General features: G+C 40.8%; 1 protein-coding gene and 1 long non-coding RNA gene across 7 annotated transcripts in view; one reads left to right on the top strand and one right to left on the bottom strand.

Moving 5' to 3' along the window:
• The window catches only part of LOC309863602, a 52696-nt gene extending 41603 nt beyond the window's left edge, over window positions 1-11093 (top strand). For 3 of the 6 annotated variants that reach the window (XR_014311139.1, XR_014311140.1, XR_014311141.1), the window contains 2 exons: window positions 2682-2799; window positions 5181-5578. This is a non-coding gene — a long non-coding RNA (uncharacterized lncRNA). Of the gene's footprint in view, window positions 1-2681; window positions 2800-5180; window positions 5579-11008 lie in introns of those variants that run through there. The other 3 variants (XR_014311137.1, XR_014311138.1, XR_014311136.1) reach the window with 2 other exon arrangements.
• The window catches only part of PAPSS1 (3'-phosphoadenosine 5'-phosphosulfate synthase 1), a 99864-nt gene that overhangs the window by 36157 nt on the left and 41563 nt on the right, over window positions 1-22144 (bottom strand). The window contains exons 6-9 of the mRNA XM_082728569.1: window positions 14277-14390; window positions 11041-11152; window positions 9197-9402; window positions 6168-6303 (exon numbers count right to left, since the gene is read on the bottom strand). Of these exons, the coding sequence (XP_082584695.1) occupies window positions 6168-6303; window positions 9197-9402; window positions 11041-11152; window positions 14277-14390 (568 nt within the window). The remainder of the gene's footprint in view (window positions 1-6167; window positions 6304-9196; window positions 9403-11040; window positions 11153-14276; window positions 14391-22144) is intronic.

Below are 22144 nucleotides of genomic sequence, written 5' to 3'. Positions count from 1 at the left end.
CTGGATTCAATTACTGATCACCTACAGTTGGCCTCTGTTAGCTGCATCTCTAATTCTGACCGTCCACTTCATCAGTTAGAGAGACTTATGACTGAAAGCATTTCAGTATATATTGCCCATTACTACCCCCATTCCTTCGATCCTTCCACCTTCTCTATTACTCAAGCCAAACGCAGGTCTAACCCCTAAAACCTAGTCCTTCAGTATTTCATGTTTAAAGAAAGGGACAGTCCAGTAATGCAGGTTCTGTCCCTTTCCCTCCAGTCCAGCAGCCAACACACTAAAGAAACCAGTACTATCTGATCTCTTTCCTTCCAGAAAATGGGAGGGGAAGAACAGGAGATGGTTCTCCTGAGCATGCACCGATTTGTGACAGGGGAAGGAAATGGCAACCATGAGTTCTTCCTGGTGGTGGGGAGAGGACAAGCATAGAGTCCCCTGGATTCGTGGAGGACATGGGCTGCCTAAGCCAGCATCACCACCAGCAAACATTACTGTCCCAAGATGCCAAGAACTTGGCTGTGACCCTACTCTGCAGCTTTGTAGCCAAGTGCCCAAAGACAGCCTCAGTTCTCACAGGAGGGCTGTCCCCACATATCTCAGAACTGTGCTCCACTGCCACGCCCACAGTCAGAGCCCTGCCACTAACCCAGAATTACAACATCTTCCTGCTTCCCTGCTCTCAACTTCTTCTGTAAAACTGTCCTACATACAGCAGTAATTAATAAGTCTCCTCTTCCGGGCCCACCCAAGCTTTATTATCTGCCACTTTATCTACCCCAAAGCTCTAGTAACAGGCATTTCTGATTTTCCCTCAGTCAATGTGGTAGCTGAACAAGGGTACTGACAACAGCTCTAGAGTTGTTAGGGAAGGTTATGTGTTTAATGTTTGTTTTTATGGCAGCTTTTTTTTGAAGAGAGCTGGAAGTAAGAAAGAGCTTGATTTCCCCTCCTTCCTCTAGACTGTCCTAAATTACTGGCTTTCTTTTACTTAAACTGCTTATGAGGGAAAGAAAAAATAAGACAGGTCACTTAAATATTTGCCTTTCTACTTACAATACTAATTAGCATTTTTCATGAACTTAAACTCCTTTTTTTTCCCCAAGATTTTATTTATTAGAGAGCGAGAACATACACACATGCGAGGAGGGGGTAGGGCATAGGGAGAGAGACTCTCAAGCAGACTCCCCACTGAGCATGGAGCCCGATGCAGGGCTCACTGTCACAACCCTGAGATCATGATCTGAGCCAAAATCAAGAGTCAGACACTTAACCAACTGAGCCACCCAAGCATCCCTACAAACTGCACTTTAATGAATGGATGGAGACGTTAGAAGGATATTTTAAGTAAAGTTGGGAATGATTCATGAGAAGTCTAAGGCAGAAGCAGATAGTCTCTGAAGGCATTAGACTCTTTTTTTTAAAAGATTTTTATTTATTTCACAGAGAGAGACACAATGAGAGAGGGAACACAAGCAGGAGGAGTCAGAGAGGAGAAGCAGACTTCCCACAGAGGCGGGAGCTCGACGTGAGGCTCAATCCCAGGACCCTGGGATCATAACCCGAGCCAAAGGCAGACACTACCAACTGAGCCACCCAGGCGCCCTGCATTAGACTTTCTTGACCATAAGGCAGTGAGCTGGAGATACTGTAATCCAAAGTGTAGGGAGCCTCTATTAGTCTGATCAAGGCACACTCAGATGAGGCTCTCAACATAACTCCACAAAGCGAGTATCTGAAGAACAGTGTCAAGGTTAAGGGAACCCAGAAGGACTGATGAGACCTCTAGCGACTAGCAGCTCTGCATCCTGTTAGCACTCCTGAGGGCGCTGGAAGAAGACAGTGTTTCTGAAGCTGTGAGGAGAGGCGGTGACTGGAAGCTCGTTGTAGGGGATGGAGGCATGGCCAGATCACAGTGCTGAAGTAGGATGCTATGGGGCAAGAGCTCCCCCCAACTTTCTGTATTCTTTGATTATCTGCTAATGTTTCCCACATGATGGAAGCAGGATACAGCTCCCTTCCATTACTTTCCTTAAACCCCAACACACAGACACAAGACAGAACAGACAGGAAGGGGAAAGAATAAGCAAGGACAGAGCCCAGCTGACAAAAAGCTTTATATTCAACACTTTTTTTACTACAATTTGAAAACATTTCTAAGCTCAAGAATGTAAAACAATTTATTGCTGCGATACCTTGGGGAATAAGAGTAACAGTCTAGGGGTGCCTGGGTAGCTCAGTCAGTTAAGTGTCTGCCTTCGGCTCAGAGTCTTGGGATCAAGCCCCATGTTGGGCTTCCTACACAGCAGGGAGCCTGCTTCTCCCTCTGCCTGCCATTCCCCTTGTTTGTGCTCTATCAAATAAATAAAATCTTTAAAAAATAAATTTAATTTAATTTAAAAACGTGTTTGTAAGATGAACAAAGCTTTCTCAGATTTCTTTAATACTATGATACTGGTACTAGCCTGAAAGAAGTTATGTCAACTTTCCCTTGGTAGTCCATCAAGAAAGCAATATTCTGTGTGTAATAAATACTAACTGGCTCTTACTTGGCCTAAGTGAAATCCATTCTTCTTTCTAAGACAGTGGTAAACCACCAGTGATTGAAAGAACCTGCTCTCTGGAACAGTGTCCCCTTGCAATCACTGATGGAGCTATTAAAGACCACTCCACCCTTCCAGCTACAGAACCAGCTCAGCACAGCAAATGCTATCATACCAGTAATGAACACAAGACAACAGCCCGTGTCCGATCATCAAAATTCTTCTTCAAAGATGAGAGGAGGAGAAATAGGAAGAGGTAGGAAAAGAAACCCTGGGTAAAAGAGAAAATAAAGATTCTGTTTTCTCTCCTTGCACTATGTACGAGACACAAACACACCAGGAAAGGACTTGTTAATGGCCCTCCTAAAAGAGAGAACAAGAACTACAAAAGAAACTCCTGGGTCTGTTGCGTATTTGCCTTAGTCTAAAATGGAAAAGTAAACAAAATAATACTCCACAATCTTTGTTGTCTGATGTAAGGATAACTGGCTCTCAGCTACTTTAAACAAAGTTGCAATCACTCATTATGCAACAAATTCTCTAAATGACTTAAAATGTTTGGCTCCCAAGCAAGAGTGAAAAACAGATGTAATATTAAAGATTCCAATTATGAATAACTCCTTGATAAGACCCTTCACCAGTGCTAACAATTAATTTATGAACATGAATTAGTTAGGAATTCAAATTTTGGCAAAAAATTAAAGTAAATGAGGTGGTCTCAGCACATCTTCCATTAAACATGTTCTTGTTCACCAGAAAAAAAAAAGAAAAAAAGGAAAAAGCCTGTATGTACTAAACTATCAGATAATTCTGGTTGCAAATGAAATAAGATCCAGCTAGAAGTGTCTTAAACAGTTCAAACATACATTAAGTATTTGAGTAAGAAATCTGGAATCAGAGGACTCTACGACTGGGTCAGAAACTCAGCCAGTTTAAGATTCTCATGGATTCTCACAGATACGAAATAGTTACCCAAGCTCCAAACGCTGTACCCTTTCCCGGCAGCATCTGAAGCAGGAAGAAGAGGGTTAAGAAAAGACGACTTTTTGTCCTAAGCCACTTTCTTGTCAAAAAGAAAACCCCTGGGGCACCTGGGTGGCTCAGTGGTTAAGCATCTGCCTTCGGTGGCTCAGGTCATGATCCCAGGGTTCTGGGATCCAGCCCTGCATCAGGCTCCCAGCTCAGCGGGAAGCCTGCTTCTCCCTCTGCCCTTCCCCACGACTCATACGCATGCGTACGCTCTCATAAAATCTTAAAAAGAAAAGAAAGAAAACCCTTTTCTGGAAACCCTTTTCTCTTACATCTCAATGGCCAGAACAAACTTATACAAGGACCCTTAAATCACTGACAAGAGAATGAGGTACTCTCACTGACTTAGAACAATCATGATATATTCCCCTGTGACTGGGCCCAAAACATGTTAGCAAAAAAGAAGAAAACACTATAGTGTAGGCGGGCACCAAGTGTATCATTCAGAGAAACTCCTGCATAGTAGCTTCAAATTCAGAGATAGTGAAGTTAAAGAGGTCCCAGGGCCAGGGGGTGGGAGGTGTAGAGGAGTGGGGTATGGGTCCTGGGCTCAGAGGACATACAGGGCCCAAGCAGAAACTGAATAAATGAGGCGGGCTGGGAGGAAACTGCACAGCTCTGGACACTGTGTGGTCTCCAGTTCCCAATCTATTTTAAGCTCTTATTTCAAATACCAGCAAAGTACAGTAGAGTTAAAGAATAAATCGGGCGCCTGGGTGGCTCAGTGGGTTAAGCCGCTGCCTTCGGCTCAGGTCATGATCTCAGGGTCCTGGGATCGAGTCCCTCATCGGGCTCTCCGCTTGGCGGGGAGCCTGCTTCCCTCTCTCTCTCTCTCTCTCTGCCTGCCTCTCCATCTGCTTGTGATTTCTCTCTGTCAAATAAATAAATAAAATCTTAAAAAAAAAAAAAAAGAATAAATAGATATTCTTTCTTTAACCTTTACGCAAATAGAGGTGAGACGCCCTTCAGACTCAGAAATTATGACACATTGACCTCTTACTATGGGTCGGAGATCATAGTGCCTTACACAACTGATCTCATTTAACTTTTTTGCCTTTTTTTGTGGGAGAAGCAGAGAGAGAGGAGAGAGAGAATCCTAAGCAGGCTCCACGCTCAGCACAGAGCCCTACGTGGGGCTCAATCTCACAAGCCTGAGATCGGGACCTGAGCCAAAATCAAGAGTCAGATGCTTAGCCGACTGAAGCACCCAGGTGCCCCACATTTTGCTTTTTAAAATAAAATGTTATGAATTAAGTATTATTACCACCCTTATTTCTACAATTGAAGGAAGCGAGACTTGGAGAAAAAAGTAATTTCTCCACAACCACATGACTTCTTGGTATTAAAGCAGGGGACAGTGTGTGCCCCAGACTCTGGAGTCCACAGAAGCTAGACACAACTCCTGAAATGAGTGCTCTTGCCCAGCTTCCATAGTCACTCGGAAGGGGGCTTCTGAGTTATGGCTGAGTTAGCTAGCTCCTTAAAAAGCCACCACATTAACTTTTCTCAGCCCTGAATACTCCCTTTCTACACAGAAAGTGTTTTTAAAAAGCTACACCAAGGCTTAGGGCTTAACTACTTCTGTAACGAATCTTTCAAATTCTTCAGATCCCAAGCTCTATCGTGAATGCCAGTCCCTGACATGGAAGCTTGGATTTGAGTATGTGGCTGTACCAGTATAAACACGTTACTCACATACCTCTGTGTGAAGACCTGCGGATTGCAAGCTGTCAGGTATAAAAATCCCTGTCCTGCAGTATAAAGAACAGCATCTACGAACTCTACTCATACTACTCCATTTCATGTTAATCCAGAAATCGAAAACCACTACTAAACCACTCTTTGACAACCTTCCCTGTTATCTGTTTACTGTCCTTGTCTTCTATACCATAGGCTCCTGTTGTTGTCTGATGTAAGGATAACTGGCTCTCAGCTACTTTATTTATGGATCCCCAGCACCTGGCACCCTGGTATATAAAGATGTACACCAAACATTTGTTGAATAAATAGCCAACATGATATTGTTGTTCTATTATTTTCTGCAGTGATATGTTAGACTCATAAGATATTCGGAAATAGAGCACCTGGGTAGTGCTCAGATCATGATCCCAGGGTCCTGAGATCAAGGCCCACACTCTGTTCAGCAGGAAGCCTGCTTCTCCCTCTCCCACAACCCCTGCTTGTGTTCCCTCTTTCTTTGTCTCTCTCTGTCAAATAAATAAATCAATCTTTAAAAAAAAAAAAGATATTCGGAAATATAAAGCACACTGATATAAGTGAATTACTCAAATAATTTCTCTTCCATAGTTCTACTCAGCTTTAGCATGTGAGTTTTATAATACACAAATAAAAGGTCAATTTATTATTGGCAACAATCTCCCACACAGTATACAAAGTGTTCGATCAAACTGTACCCATATAACCAAACTACCCAGGTGGGTTTAGATCAACTACCACTTCAACATACTCCATCCTGCAATTATCTTTACTCGATGTTCTTTTATACTTTAGTAAGCAATGGAAAAATTCTAGAACTTTCCCATCAAGCAGAGACTCCAAATAGTCCTGTGTTAGATAATGAGATCCATGTCTTACCAGCATTCATATCTTTAAACTTCTGCTTTAGCTCAGTAGGAGTGAAACGATACTGATCAAGACCATCATTCCAGTAAATTCGGTCCAAGACTTGAAGATCTCCTCCAATCAGCCAATCTCCTTGTTCCATAACCATCTAATGGAAGAAAGAAAATGTTTAAACAGAAACCAAGATCAAAATAAGTAAGAACATTTCTCACAGGAGCTACATGTAGCTCTAAGCTACCCTCATCTTAAGGCCAACGGTAAATCTGTTTGGCTTATCAACTGAATTGGGATTAGAGATGTTTTAAAATTAGAATGTATTTTATAAGCTCTCAGAGGGTTCTGGGACACAATGAGTAATTATGACTTGTTAGGTAAAAACATTCTCTTCACTGTTGTTGTATGCTGATGAACAGAAACATTTGTAACCCTGGGTCACCCCAGCCTCTGTGTTCTCCAATCCTAAACTTTTGAGCAATTCAAGTGATGATGGAGCTGGACACAAATTCATACCTTCCCATCTCCACACCACCTCAAATTTCTCACAGCTTTACTCCTGCTCTTTCCCTGAGAGGAGGGATGTAACCTCTGGACCTGTCCATTTCCACAGCACAGCTCCAGCTCACCCTTCCTCCCTCACCCCCCTGCCCACCCTCGCTTCAGCGTCTGTGCCAATAACGCACCTAGATTGCTACGGTCCCTTCCAACCTGGTCTTGCTTGCCAAAAAGTCCTTCCCCACCCATCAAACCATTCAATCAGCAAGTATTTATCTAGTAACTGGCCGTGCCAGGGTTTGCACTAGGCACTGGGGAATATAGCAGCAAACAGGACAGAAAAAGGCCTCACTCTAACAGAGCTTGCATTCTAGTGGGACAGACTGAGCAGAAAGCAGGCAAGTGTCGGCTAGTGAAAACTGTTAAGAGAGAACAACCAGGGCAATGGAGCAGAGCTCCTGGGGATTAGACTCAAGGACATTTCAGCGAAGAGTCAGTGAAGGTCTCTCTTGAGGAGGGTGGCAATGAACCCAAGGTGACTAAAAGGAACCAGCCATGGAGTTCAAGTATTTCAGGAAGAGCTGATCTCCTCCAGCTGCTCTGAGGAGATCAGACTGTGATGGACATGAGGAAGCAGACTGCAGGCAGGGCACAACTCTAGGCTGGAGACCTGGAGAGCGTGGCCAGTACCAGAGCAAGGGGGATGGGCTGGAAACATCCTGGCAAGCTTCTTAAAGCACCTCTTTGCTTGGGCCTCACTCATGCTCCAAGGCTGCCTGTGACCTCTCCACTCCTAGCAAGGCACAAACGGACACCACTGTCACTGTGGGCAACTTGAACCCAGCCTAAGACTCTCCAGGATTCTACTTGCAAGGATCACTATAAGGACAGTGTAAATGACGGAAATGTGGTGTGAAAAGCACGAAGCAGAAATACATGTAAACCACTCATGACCCAACAAGATCTTAACATCTCAGGGTAGAACGCTATCTTCCCTCTGTCTTCCCAAGGTCCTCTCTCCTGCTCGACAACCAGTCATCTCTCCAATGCATGGAGTCTGCTCCTCCTGCTTCCTAAAACTGGAATTCTGTTTTTCACAGTTCCTCCTATCACAACCTTGCTGGATCCTCAAGGTTGCATACAAGTACTAAGTATCCCAAGAAGTTTATGGATTACTCTAAATAAAAGTGGAGGGGCACCTGGGTGGCTCAGTGGGTTAAAACCTCTGCCTTCAGCTCAGGTCATGATCCCGGAGTCCTGGGATGGAGCCCAGCACTGGGCTCTCTCCTCAGCGGGAAATCTGCTTCCCTTCCTCTCTCTCTGCCTGCCTCTCTGCCTACCTGTGATCTCTGTCAAATAAATAAAAATCTTTAAGTAAAAGTGGAAAAAACACCAATAATTGCTCTCTGCTACAGATTATGGAAGAGGGCTTTGAAGCCCAAAGTCCTGAATTCAAACCAAACCCTCATCTTACCTGTTAGCTGTATAATTCTGGTCATGATATTTATCCCCTGTAAGTCTTAATTTCTCTATATGTAGGATAGAAATGCCACCCATCCTTATAGGTTTGCTTTGCGGTTCAAAGAATTTACATAAGTAAGCACGTTTTGTAAACTACTATTTATTATTAATAACTGTAGAATTTTAATACCAAAGGAATGTCTGATACCATCACTAATTCAAACTCCTTATTTTCTAAAACAATATCTCCCTATCTTAAAAAGTTTATCACTTTTTATTCCTCATGAGACAAGATTTAACACATTGACATGACCTAAACAGATGTCTTAAAAATTGTCTAGACAACCTACTAAAATTTCACTTAATTTCTTTTAAAGCTCAGAGTATACTTTAAAACAAATGACAGAAATTTTACTTCAGTGATGACATTTCACATACAACACATAAAATACATGAGGCCCTTTGGAAAGACTAACTGGATTTCACTGCTTTCATACCAGACACAAAGCGTTCAATTAAAACCCCAATCACCCTGCCGTAGGCTCCCACAGCACCTGCCCTCGCAGCCTTCCTATAGAACATGATGTCTGCTCCCCACCAGACAGTAAGCTCCAACCATACAGAGACTGTGTCCACTGTTACATCAGCCCTATATTCCCAGAACCAGTACCTAAGTCAGGACCTAATGTATAGGAGATGTTTAAAAAAGATTAACTAGAGGTGCCTGGGTGGCTCAGTCAGCTAAGCATCCGACTCTTGATTTCAGCTCAGGTCATGATCTCAGGGTTGTGAGAACGAGCCCCACATTGGGCTCTGCGCTGGGCATGAAGCCTGCTTGGGATTTTTTCCCTCTCCCTCAGTCATCCCCTTTTTACCTCATAAGAAAAAAAAAAAAAAAAGATTTACTGAACAAATATTATCCAGACCAAAATGACAAGATCATGTGTTCATCACACTAATCTGAGATCCAGTGTCCATTCTGCAAAATATCAACAATCCCAAAGGAATTGTGGATATACAGGTAATGCCCACACTTCAACATACACAGTATCGGCCCATGGAGATAAAATGCAAGGTTTGTTAAGGACCTTGATGTAAGGGTGGTTCTTGCATGTTGTTCCCCACTGTCTGGCACAGCGTTCTTCCTTCCTGTGCTCGAAAAACTCCGGGTTGCGAAGAATGGCCACACGGCGGCCCTCGTACATCAGAGCAAATGCTGTACAGCCGTCCAGCCTCTCTTTATCTTCGTGAGTAGCCGGTAGAACTATAGGCACTGACAAGTTAATGACACCCCCTGCAGGGCACAAAAGAACAGAAAGCACACAGTTTGCATTACTCAACAGGACTCACAGCCACCTTTCACTCCAAAGGACACTCTTCAAATAATACAAGATTTATGGGTCCAGTACCCGCCAGAGAAAATCAGGAGAGAACAAACAACCACAGAGGTTAAAAAATAAAAAATAAAAAAACAGCAAACATTAAGAGCAGCAACACTGTGTAGCAACATACTTCTCACAACAATTCATGAAACTGTCTTTGGGAAGAAAAAAATGGTCACAAAACCACATTAGTAAAAGAAACTCTTTAACAAGGAAGAATCAGCTGATTACACCTAATGTCACCCAAAATATACTGAGTACCTCCAATATATCAAAGACAAAGAACGATGTTTCCAGGCCTTTCCAGGAACATGGAAACCTTTCCAGTAAATATATTGTGAGTGGCAAGTGTACTTGAGTATACTTGGGTTTCCTTGAGACAGGAAGACAAAAACACCCAAAAGGTATTTTTATTTCTTGGTTTTTAATCAGAATTGAACCAATGTCAGCAATTACTGGCCAAGAAACAGAGGAAGTAATCAATTTGAACCAAAATGTATGATCAGTGAGACAAAAGCACATTCTCAGTTTCCAACCTTCTGAGCTCTAAATGTTTTTTCTAATCATTGTCCCCAGGTTAGAAGGAAAAAAAAAATGCACTCTCAAATTCATATGTGGATCTTATTTACATACCTAGTAAAAGCATATTCTTTTGGAAATCATGGCATGCCCTCTTTAGACAAAAGATGTCAATAAAATTAATGATAACTGGTTGGCTGCTTTAAAGTTACCAAGAGGTACAATTTAAAAGGGAAAATTAACAGGTAGATTTGTACCAAACCCAGACTAAATGACTACTAAGAAGTCAGTCCACAAAGACTTTACCATTGGTTCTAAAGAAGAAAAACCAAAAAGGAGTATTTAACACTTTTATATGATAAAATTTAAGAAAAATGACTAGGAGTTATAACTTCTATTATCAATTTCACTCCTTAGTTAAAAGAAATCATAACAAAGAAGAAAGAACATGGTAGCAATTTAGTAGGGCTCTGTGACATTTAAAAATATTTTCTTTAATGTAATTAATTAATTTTACCAACGGTATACAAAGGTTCAGGCAGCTGAACTATCATTACAATATACTAACCATCAATTTCCTTGGCACCTTTTCCTTTTTCAGTGTTTTAAAAGAAGAATGATCCCTTTAACCATCTGTTTCAGGACTCCTTAACTTGGACTCCCTGATCCCTTATTAGAACACTCAAGCATGGATTTCAGTAGAGCAAAATTCAGTACAGATGTACACTTTTCAGAGACAAATTTATCAAGGTGCTCCAGTGGATACAGCACAGGGAAACTATATTCACTTTCTAAATACACTCTCAGCCCCAATCCCCAGGTTTTCCTTCTCTCTGCAATAAATGACATGCAGGAAAACAAAATGGGGAAAGAAAAGATTTCATAGTTTGCTCAGGGAATTCAGTACTGATGTAACTTAGTCTTAAAATGCTACCTCCATTAAAGACATCACCACTGTTTTTTATCAATGGCGATGAATCTGTGTCATTTCTCTTCCAGGCTCGATGTACTAGAGAAGTAAATGGTCTTACCGTCCAGAAGACAATCAAAGTGAAGGCACTGCAAATACTCCCTCTCTCTCATAAAGCCGTTCAGTGGGGTCGCCCAACCTTCTGCCAAAACTTGCACCCACTGCATATCCACCTAGCAAACGAGACAGGAAAGGAAAGTTTTCTACTTCATACACTTAGGAACAAAAGCAGCAATAACCTTTAGAAGTTTAATTTTGAAAGCAATGGGAACAAATACCTCAAGAATGATTATAGATTATACAAATCTAATAAAGATTAAGGGCACTAGGAAAATGTGCATTTCTCCTAATAAATGTAAATAACATTAGGCTTCAAAGCATTTCTAATAAGGATAGCATCTCCTCCATTAGTAGTTCTCAAGCTTTAATGTGTTATAAGAAACCCCGGGAAGGCCTTTATTAAAATAAAGATTGTTCCACCTCCAGAGATTCTATTTCAATCATTTTGCTGTGGGGCCCAAGAATTTGTATTTTTAATAGGTTCCCAGAAAATCCTAACAGTGATGGTCTGGAAATTAGACTTTGATAACTACTGCCTCAAACTAAAGCAAACCTTACATAAAAATATTTATCAATGGGGCGCCTGGGTGGCTCAGTGGGTTAAGCTTCTGTCTCCGGCTCAGGTCACAATCTCAGGGTCCTGGGATCGAGCCCCAGGACCTTAGCAGGGACCTTAGCAGGGAGCCTGCTTCCCCTCTCTCTCTATGCCTGCCTCTCTGCCTACTTGTGATCTGTCAAATAAATAAAATCTTTAAAAAATATATTTATGAGAACAAGTGCCTCAACAATGTCAGAGCACCCCTCATTTTACAAAGACTGTACGACTTCTTCATCTTCAAGACTTGTAGCATCTCCTACCAGAAGGAGTTGGTGGACTATGTATCATTAAGGCAAGTTGGATGTGCTCATTTAACTGCGTGTGTGCACACGTACCATGCATATGTTTCTCAAACGAGAAAAGATAAATCAACTGCCAAGGGGTGTAAAATGTAGCTTACTATTTATTCCCTAAGTATGCTGGCTGATGTGTTTCACTTCACATTCAATTAACAGGTATTCCCCCTCCTTCCATTCACAGGAACTATCATCTGCATAGACCAAATTGTGTCACCTGCTTTCAGGCTTTCCTCTCATCAATTATTCCTAACTCTCAGACCTGGCCATTCATTATCTGTTCCCACCAAAATCCAATTCTAGATGGTATATGTTAGGAACTGAATGTCTGTGCCCCCCTCGAATTCCTATATTGAAGGCCTAATCCTCAGTGTGACTCTATTTGGAGTCCTGGCTATAAGAACAGGACACGGTTAAATGAAGTCATTAAGGGTGGGGCCCTACTCCAACAGATCTGGTGCCCTCACAGGGAGAGGAAAGACACCACCAGAGCTCCTTCTCTTCTCTTTATGATGACACAGAGAGTGAGGGCTGTCAGCGAGCCAGAAAGACAGTCTCACCAGCAACGGCATCAGCCAGCACCTTGATCTTAGACTTTCCAACCCCCAGAACAGTTACCAGTCATATTTTTTGCTTAAGCCTTCTGGTCTACTGTATTTGTTATGGCAGCCCACGCTAATACACTACTGACTTAAGATGAATTCTTTTAATTAATTACTTTTCATCAAACCACAATATTAAAAAAGCTACTGTGTTTCTGGGTTGTAGAGTCTGACTGACCTGGATTCATATTCATTCATTCTCATATTCTCTCTCTAGCCCTGTGTGTGGGGGTTCATTCGATGCAAAGTATGTCGGTGACAACATCTGTTCCCTTGCAACAGTCACCTTTCTGAGGGGCTCTGGTCTCCCAACTCTCCCCCTCTGCTCCCCCAGCATGTCTTCGCTTCTGATCAGACCCAACCACACAAAGTGCATCAAGTAATCTACTTCTAACCACGGATTTGAATAACTACTTAAAGAGGCTTTCTCTAAGCCCAGAAGTTTGTTGGTGGGTGTTTTTTGTTTGTTTGTTTGTTTGTTTGTTTTCTTTTCCTCCCTAATTTAAGACTTAGTGCTTCCCTGAGTGTTCTGGATTTTTACGAACTAAAAGAAAGGCTAGGAAAGTCAACTTCTGATCCAGGTTCTCAGTCCTTAATCTCCCCATTTATTATTATTATTTTTTTTATTTGGCAGATAGAGGTCACAAGTAGGTAGAGAGGCAAGCAGAGAGAGAGGGGGAAGCAAGCTCCCTGCTGAGCAGAGAGCCTGATGCGGGGCTCGATCCCAGGACCCCAGGATCATGACCTGAGCCAAAGACAAAGGCTTTAACCCACTGAGCCACCCAGGCGCCCCTAATCTCCCCATTTTTAAAGTACATCTAAATGAAAAAGTTTAAAATGCTCTATTTGAAAGTTTCCATTGTCATCATACCCAGTTTAGCTGAGTAGTTTTTTTAGTGGGGGTAAGGAGTTGGGGAGGGGGACACTCAATGTTATTAGAGGTGACATATACAGAATTACTCTTAACAAAATAAGAAAGAAATTCAGGGTTTTGGCAGAATATTATGAAACCTGTTTGGAGGGGGAAAAATGTTCATTTTAATTATTGTACTTATGGTATTCTGAAGCATTAAGAACCCATTCTTTCTGGTAAGCTGAAAACCTTTATTATTAAAGATTTTATTTATTAATTTGACAGAGATCACAAGTAGGCAGAGAGGCAGGCAGACAGAGAGGAAGAAGCAAGCTCCCCGCTGAGCAGAGAGCCCAATGCAGGGCTCGATCCCAGGACCCTGAGATCATGATCTAAGCCAAAGCCAGAGGCTTAACCCACTGAGCCACCCAGGTGTCCCTAAGCCGAAAACTTTTATACAATCTTTGGTCTGCTGTTTCAAAATAGGTAAATATTAGGGCACCTGGGTGGCTCAGTCAGATAAGCCTCCTACTCTTGATTTCGGCTCTGGTCATGATCTCAGAGTCATGAATTGGAGCCCAGCATCAGACTATGTGCTGGACATGGAGCCTGCCTAAGGATTTTTGCTCTCCCTCTCCCTCTGCCCTTCCCCCCACTTAAAAAAAAAGTAGATATTATGACTAAAACCACATCAAAGCCATGATATTTTGGGAGTATGGCTTCACAAATTAAATACATTTCCCATCCCTGGAAATTGTGATAAAAACTATAACTATAACCCCTACCATCACCACCCACGCCCTTAAACATAGTTATTAAACAAGATTTATAGATAATGATTATATGTTAGGCTAAATCACTTGGCACGAAAAGCAACAAAGCACTTACTTTATTAATTTTCAATGCTGGTAATGTCTCTGCATCTGTTTTTGCCAGATGGAGTTTATTTTCTGGCACATATAATTCTTTTACTTCGTAAGAGGCATCCACAGGTACAATATCCTATACAACAAAGAAAGTACAATTAAATATTTGATTCAACAATTTAAAGTTCTCCAAAAGGTATATTAATGAAGAAAATTTAACACCCCAAAAGGAGACTTCAAAACAAAGTATAAAAGTGGGCTCTGAATCCTGTGCCTCCCCAGTCAACTTTTCCTGAGGTCTGCTGGTCTACTCTCAACACATAATATGCCACGTACAAAAGTCTTTAAGCATCACATCCCATTACCTAGTGACGAAGAATAAATTCTGAGAATGTGCCACCGATGTCAAAATCAAGCAACTGGGAAAAACAGATGACCTCAACTAAGAGGTAATAAGAAGAATTTGGGAACAAACAAAATCACTCTAAATACTACCACTCTCATCTTTAACATGTCAAAAACCCTTTTATTTCAGCTTTCATATGCATCTTTATCCCTAGAGTCACCAACGCCACCTTCTCAGTCATGCCACAAGGTACTCCTGAGTACATCAGCTTTACCCCTACTGTTGTGGTTTGAGAAACAGCACTTTTTGACCCCATCTGGAATGCAGTCAAGAAGTTTCATGTGAACTCCAAGTACACATTTACACAACATTGGGACAGTCCTTGTCTCTAAGAACATAGAAGAATGTATCTGTAATCACAACACAGCTCCTTAGAGGATCTCTACAAGTCTTGCTCACTTGTCAGACCCCAAGGAATAATTACCAAAATGTGTTTAATTGCTTCAACTTTTTTTAAAGCCAAATCTATTAGGTCACCTTTATAAGCATACAAAAGTGGCAATGATTAAGGGCTTTTCATACATGTATCTCATCCAAGCAATACTTTGTTATTCAAAACAAAATAATTCTCAAGAGAATGAATAGATAAGCCATAGACCAGAAGAAAATATTTGCAAAAGGCATATCTGAAAAAGGACTGTTATCTAAGACACACACGAAGAGCTCTTAAAACTCAGTGGTAAGAAAACAAATAGCCCCATCTTTTTAAAAAAATGGGCCAAAGACCTGAACCAAAACCTTACCAAAGAAGATATACAAATGACCAACAAGCATATAAAATGATACTCCACATCATGCCATCAGGGAAACGGCCAAAATCTGAAACACTGACACTGCCGGCTGCCGGTGAGGCTGTGGAGCAACAGGAACTCTCATTTGCTGCTGATGGGAATGCAAATAGTGTAGACACTTTGGAAGACAGTCTGGCAGCTTCTTACAAAACCAAACACACACTTAGCATACAATCCAGAAACTGTGCTCCTTGGCAGTTACCAAACAAGCTAAAATCTATGTCCAAACAAAAACCTGCCCAGATATTTAAAGCAGCCTTATTCTTAACTGCCAAGACTCAGGAACAACTAAGATGTCCTTCAGTAGATGAATGGATAAATTGGTACATCCAGACAATGAATGCACTAAAAAGGAATAAACTTACCAAGCCATGAAAAGACATGGAAGAAACTTAAATGCATATTACTAAGCAAAAGAAGCCAATTTGAAAATGCTGCTTACTGTATGATTCCAACTATATGACGTTCTGGAAAAGGAAAAACTATGGAGATGATGAAAACACCAGTGTTGCCAGGAGTTATGGGTGAGGACGGGCTGAGGGGAAATGAAGGCAAGAGGGGATTTTGGGAGCACTGAAATAATATGATACTACAACAGTGGATAAGTATACATCTGTCAAAACCCACAGAGGTAGAACCCCACTGTAAACTATGAACTTTGGGTGACAATGTGTCATAGTAGGTCTTTCAACTGTAACAAATGTACCACTCTGGTGAGGGGTGTTGATACGAAAGGTTGTGCTTGGTTGGGCGGTGGGGTAGGGTATATGGGAACTCACTCTACTTTCTCACTTTTGCTGTAAACCTAAAACTGCTCTAAAAAATAGCCCATTAAAAAAATGCAAAACAAAAACAAAAGCAATTCAAAACAAGTATCAACGGACAAACCAGAGTTTCAAATCTGGTTGCTATTTTCCTGACTAAGCGAGGAAAGTAACTTCCAACTTGTATTTGGACTTATGGATTTATGTTAATATCTTCAACAGAGGAGAAAAGCAGTCATATATGTGTATCAAAGATAGGAGGATCTCACAAAAGGCCTGTGCCACTACTCAAGCAGCCCCTCTGGGTTCTGAAATCTAGAAAGACAGATGCTCCTACATTTCTCCTCCAAAACAGAACAAAATAGACATAGTTCAGCACTAGCTAAATCAAGTGTCAAAATCAGTCTGCTCCCATTGGCAAATTCAAGGCTTCTGATCTTTCTTAGGATAAACCCAAGCATGAAGGAAAAGAGAAAAGAATACAAATTAAATACAGGAAAGAAACACTGCTTGCTACAATACCAAGTTTAGCTAATTATTTGTGGTGTGCAAACATGGGTACTTTCTGGGAGACCCCTTTGTCCCTCGAGCATCCCACTGTTCACAGGAGGAAGAAAGTGGAAAAGGGAGTGTCTACAACATAAGCCATGCACAGCACAAGACACTTCATATACCTTTCCAGGCCTTCTGCAGTAAAGCTTCCTGCAGGCACCCACAACTGAAGGCTATTCATTGTGTTTATGGGGTAAATACTACATGAGGGCATTCAAGACCATGGTGAAGGAAGAATGATACCTTCCACCAGCTTCCTATAGATAAAAATACTATACAACTTTGTATTAATGAGGCAGATTATTTCTTTCTTTCTTTTTTTTTTCCCAAGAGCATGAGAATGGGAAGGGGTGTGGAGGGAGAGGGAGAGAAATTCTTAAGCCTACTCCCCACTGAATGCAGAGCCCGATGCAGGGCTTGCTCTCAGGACCCTGAGATCATGAACTGAACCGAAACCAAGAGTCGCACTCTCATCTGACTAAACCCACCAGGCACCCCAAGGCATACTGTGTCTAGTAATGCCAAGCTAGAGAGGCATGTCTTAAATTTTGTCAATAGTCAAAGAAGCAGTTAAGTACACATACACGATCTATACACAATACTTGATTTCACTGTGTACCTGAAGAGGAAATCACATATAGAAAAGTCCCTTGTTTTCTTTGTATTTCAATTTTATCTCAATAAAACTGGAAAGAAAAAAAATGACCTATAATCCTGCAAAAGAAATAGCTTAAGGTAGTCTATTCTGTGCAATAACAAGGAATAATTTCAGAAATCACTGTTAATACATTTATTTTAAATTATAGCAGTTAAGAGAATTTGGAATTGAGAAAAACAAACCATCCCACATATGGTTATCATTGTCATTTTTATATATTCCCTCCCCATTAGAGGGCATTGGTGGTTTCAGGAGTCTGAACAAAACCTATTGTTTCATCGACTAGAAAATAAAAATTCAGAATCCACTTTTCCTACAAGAACAATATGACATGCATTAGGAAAACTGCACGCACTCTATCTGTTCAATTAGCTTCTTGGATACGTAAAGCTCTCAAATACGTCTTGAGACATACCCACTTTTCCTGCTGCAAAATAAAGAACTGAAACCCTCCACACTTGGAATGAATGCTAAAATTAATTTACACAAAAAGCATTCATTAGGACTTTCACAAGGAAGAGTGTGATAAAATTCCATAAAACAGACTTAAAATTAAATACATTAATCACAAAACATTAGGGACATATCTTCAAAACCAAAAAGAGGCAAGAGAAAGCAAGAGGTTAGTTATTCCTGATGTTTACACCTGAGATCTGAGGTCAAACTCTACCAGTGCAACCTTGAGAAGGTCACCGCCACATCTCTGAACCGGTATCCTTTCCAGCTGTTAACAGATATATATACACATATGTTACAGGTCTGCTGTGAAATCCAGCAAATTAAAATACCTGAACTGCAGGGACTGACATTAGCTGGACGCTTCCTGTGAAACCAACATTGTCCCAAGGGCTTCCTGGGAAGAGATGCATTTATTCCTCATACAATCCTACCAAGGAAGATAGAAGTATTTTGCTTGAACAGATCTGGAAATTGAGGCTCAGAAAAGGTTAATAACTGGCCCTGAATCCCTACTGTTCTGTCTTCCAACACACTTAACACACAATAAATACTCAATCGAGCAAGCGTGCCACATTCCAGGAGCTGTTCTAAGCACCCTACACACATTAACTCAGAGAATCCTCAGTACAATTCTAGGACAGGCACTATTATTCAAGACAACTGAAGCCAGAGAAATTAGGTATTTTTTCCAAGGTCATGTAGTTAATTGACAAATGTTAGAGCTGGGATTCCAACTAAGGTCCCACTACTATTCTCCAAAAAAAATAAATAAAAATAATCATTACTATTTCTCTAGTGAAAACAAGCTATGACACATTTTGTCACACAAATTGTCCTTAGTCTATCTTCATGATTTTATTAAACATTCACAATACCCAGGGTTGTTGGTATGTGATCTTCATGTGTTGATAAAATTCTAGACAAAAAACAAAGATACTGAATACTTCAATTAGGCCTAAAAATTTTTAAACATTTCCAAGAAGAGTAAGTGAGCGATTTTCAAACAACTTTTCCAAACTGCCTCATTGTAAATACGTTGAAAACCTCCATGTCCACCACATTGGACCACTTAGAACTTCAAAATCCAGAATCCACAGTCTGGTGACAAATAACAGCAGGACTCCAGGGAAGAGAAGGATTTCACTGACAAGAACAATTCTACATCAAGTTTTCTTTGCCACCCCTGGAGCCTACATTATTGTAAGGATAGATCTTTTTTACGTTGTAGAGGCTGACCACTCTTCTCTTCCACTACAGTTACTGCTGATAATCGTCAACAGTTTTAGAGAGCCAGAGGAGAGCATCCAAGGGACTAATCTTTTAATCTCTGTTGGATGCAATAGGGCATTTTTAGCTGGTTTCCTAAGCCAGAATCACTAGATTCAGCACACAAATACTGACCAACAGCAGCAGCGACCATGGCCCATGTGATGTCCCAGGCCCCAGGCTGAGGCGGGAGCTGTGCTGTCTCCATCAGGAAACCCACCCTTCTCCAGAACCACACCGCAGGGTACACCCGGGTATGTCAATCTACTCCCTCTGAAGGGGTGTTCAAAGTGAGAAAGGAGAACTAACTAATGTTTCTATACATTATCTTTCTTCACACCATATCCTAAATCGAGAAAACAAATATACAGATAATTTGTGAGCAAACCTGTATCTCCAAGAGAACCAGTCTGAACATGAAAGAATAGTATCTTCACTAGGAGCTCAACTAAACTATTTTTCTAATGTTTTGTGCACTCATATAAGCCATGAACCCATTTGGGATGAATACATTTTTAGTTAATGTGCTGCTTTATATGCATGAACATAGAGGCTATAATCACTTTCCTTTTAAGAAAGGAGGAATTTTTTTCTTATTTTGAGTCAAGATAATTTTTTCATTCTAAGCATTACAATCATTCCCTTTTCAAAATTCACATCAAGCAATATTTTCAAATGAATTTTAGCCTTACAACTTAAATACAAATTCTTCCAATGCCTAACTAAAGTCAAAACTAAAGTTTAAGAAGCTGCTACTGTTTTTCTCTTCTAAAAAAAAAAAAAAAAAACACATCGAGTGAATGTTTTCTGAATTAGCAAAAACATAACAGCATGAATCAAGAGGCACATGGAACATTTGCTCAAAGGAAGCGAGTTCTATATAGATTCTATGTGTAGAGAGAAGAGAATTCGCTATCAGGAATACAAAAAGAACCTTCTAAATGTACACACGGCCAGTTTCTAGCACATTCTACTGACAAATCTTTTCAGTTCCCAAAACTAATCTTAAACATCTAAAATGAGCAAAAGCCACCTCAAAGCGAGACAAGGTATCTGGACAACATAATGTGAAGTCCCGGCCACATGAGTGGTCCATTTTATTTGGGATTCACTAAGATTTCCAGAGACACAGTTAGCTATTAGAAAACAATGTGTTCGGGGGCGCCTGGGTGGCTCAGTGGGTTAAGCTGCTGCCTTCGGCTCAGGTCATGATCTCAGGGTCCTGGGATCGAGTCCCGCATCAGGCTCTCTGCTCAGCAGGGAGCCTGCTTCCTCCTCTCTCTCTCTGCCTGCCTCTCTGCCTACTTGTGATCTCTCTCTGTCGAATAAATAAATAAAATCTTAAAAAAAAAAAAGAAAGAAAGAAAGAACAATGTGTTCAGGACACCTGGGTAGCTCAGTTGGTTAAGCAGCTGCCTTCAGCTCAGGTCATGATCCCAGCATCCTGGGATCGAGTCCCACATCAGGATCCTTGCTCTGCAGGGAGCCTGCTTCTCCCTCTGACTCTGCCTGCCACTCTGTCTGCCTGTGCTCGCTCTCGCTCGCTCTCTCTCTGACAAATAAATAAATAAAATTTAAAAAAAAAAAAAGAAAACAATGTGTTCTTCTTCAACTTGTATATATAAAATTTTTTATTTCACAGAATTTCCTTTAAAATAAAAATAGACCACAAAGTAGGCCTGGAGCAAGTGTTTATATACCTAAACCCCTCACCACCAATCTTGAGAGCACCACAGTCACCAGCATTTATGGGTGAAGGGAATACAGGGGGGCCCCCTGAGTCAGGAGTCAGTATACAATTCACATGCTACCATTAATCTTGTAGGTCTACAAATAGTTAAATATTATGAATGTGTAAATATTAATTCTAAAATGTTACATGGGTACTCAAAACTTCTTTTTTGCTTGACTGACCAAACACAATCTAAGACCTAACATATACTCTATCTATCATCTTTGCTCAAAAGAAGAATTGTTTGTTTTTCTCTGGAAACCGGCAAACAAAACAAACACTCACTACCTGAAAACAGTAATGTCCTTGTCTTCCCTTTTGAATCTTCCTAAATAACTGTGAACATGTTAATAAACATGATGATTCCACATTCTAAGTTTTGCCTTTAAGTATTTTCGGCACTTTTTTCCTGAGCCAAATCTGCTCACCAGATTTGAAGGCTAGCACTCATTCATATTTTATGTAACTATTAAATTTCTATTATCTAAACTACATGCATCCCAAGCATGAACACCAAACAGCATTCTGGCAAAACTTTAAAACTGAGCTGCGAAGTCAGGTTTTTATGTGCAGTATAAAATCCATTTAGAGCACTAAACCACCATTTCATAAAAAGACAAACCTTTAAATAATTTATAGCACTAGTAAATCTCAAGTTCCTAGTAGATTTAAAAACAGTATTTAAAAGATCACTTTAGATTAAAACCAGCAGCAAGAAGCCTACGTCCTTATGTCATAACACACCAAGTTAAAATGCGATACCAGCAGGCCATCTAGTGACCATCCAAGGGTTCAGGGAAAAACTTAAATCCAAAAATCCTCTATATTTTTCAGTGTCTTCTATTTTCTTGAATAAAAATATGAAAATATGCCAACTGAAGCACATTAAGAAACTGAAGACGCTCTGACCAAACACTGAGAAATTAAGTATTAATATAAACGAACACATTTCCTTACCCCAATTATATTACACAGGCCAGATCAAAAGAGAAGTAAGACAATGCAGAGATGACTGAGGATACTTAACATTATGCTAACCAAAACACCCACCATTCCAAAATACCCACTGTATGGAAAGAAGATTAAAGAAGCAGCACCTGGTAGAATTCATTTCAGGAGAGTCTCTCCAAAGCAACACAAGCATTAGATAGAAAAATGCCTTGACTGTCAAGGATACTGAACTTCGTTCTCCAGAAAGCCCCAAATCAGGTTACCCTCTCTGCTCCAATAAGAAGTTTCCCATATATTACAATGGGAAGTAT

Source organism: Mustela nivalis, assembly GCF_964662115.1.
Source record: "Mustela nivalis genome assembly, chromosome: 4".
NCBI classification, from domain to species: Eukaryota; Metazoa; Chordata; class Mammalia; order Carnivora; family Mustelidae; genus Mustela; species Mustela nivalis.
This window is presented reverse-complemented; position numbering and strand designations above follow the sequence as displayed.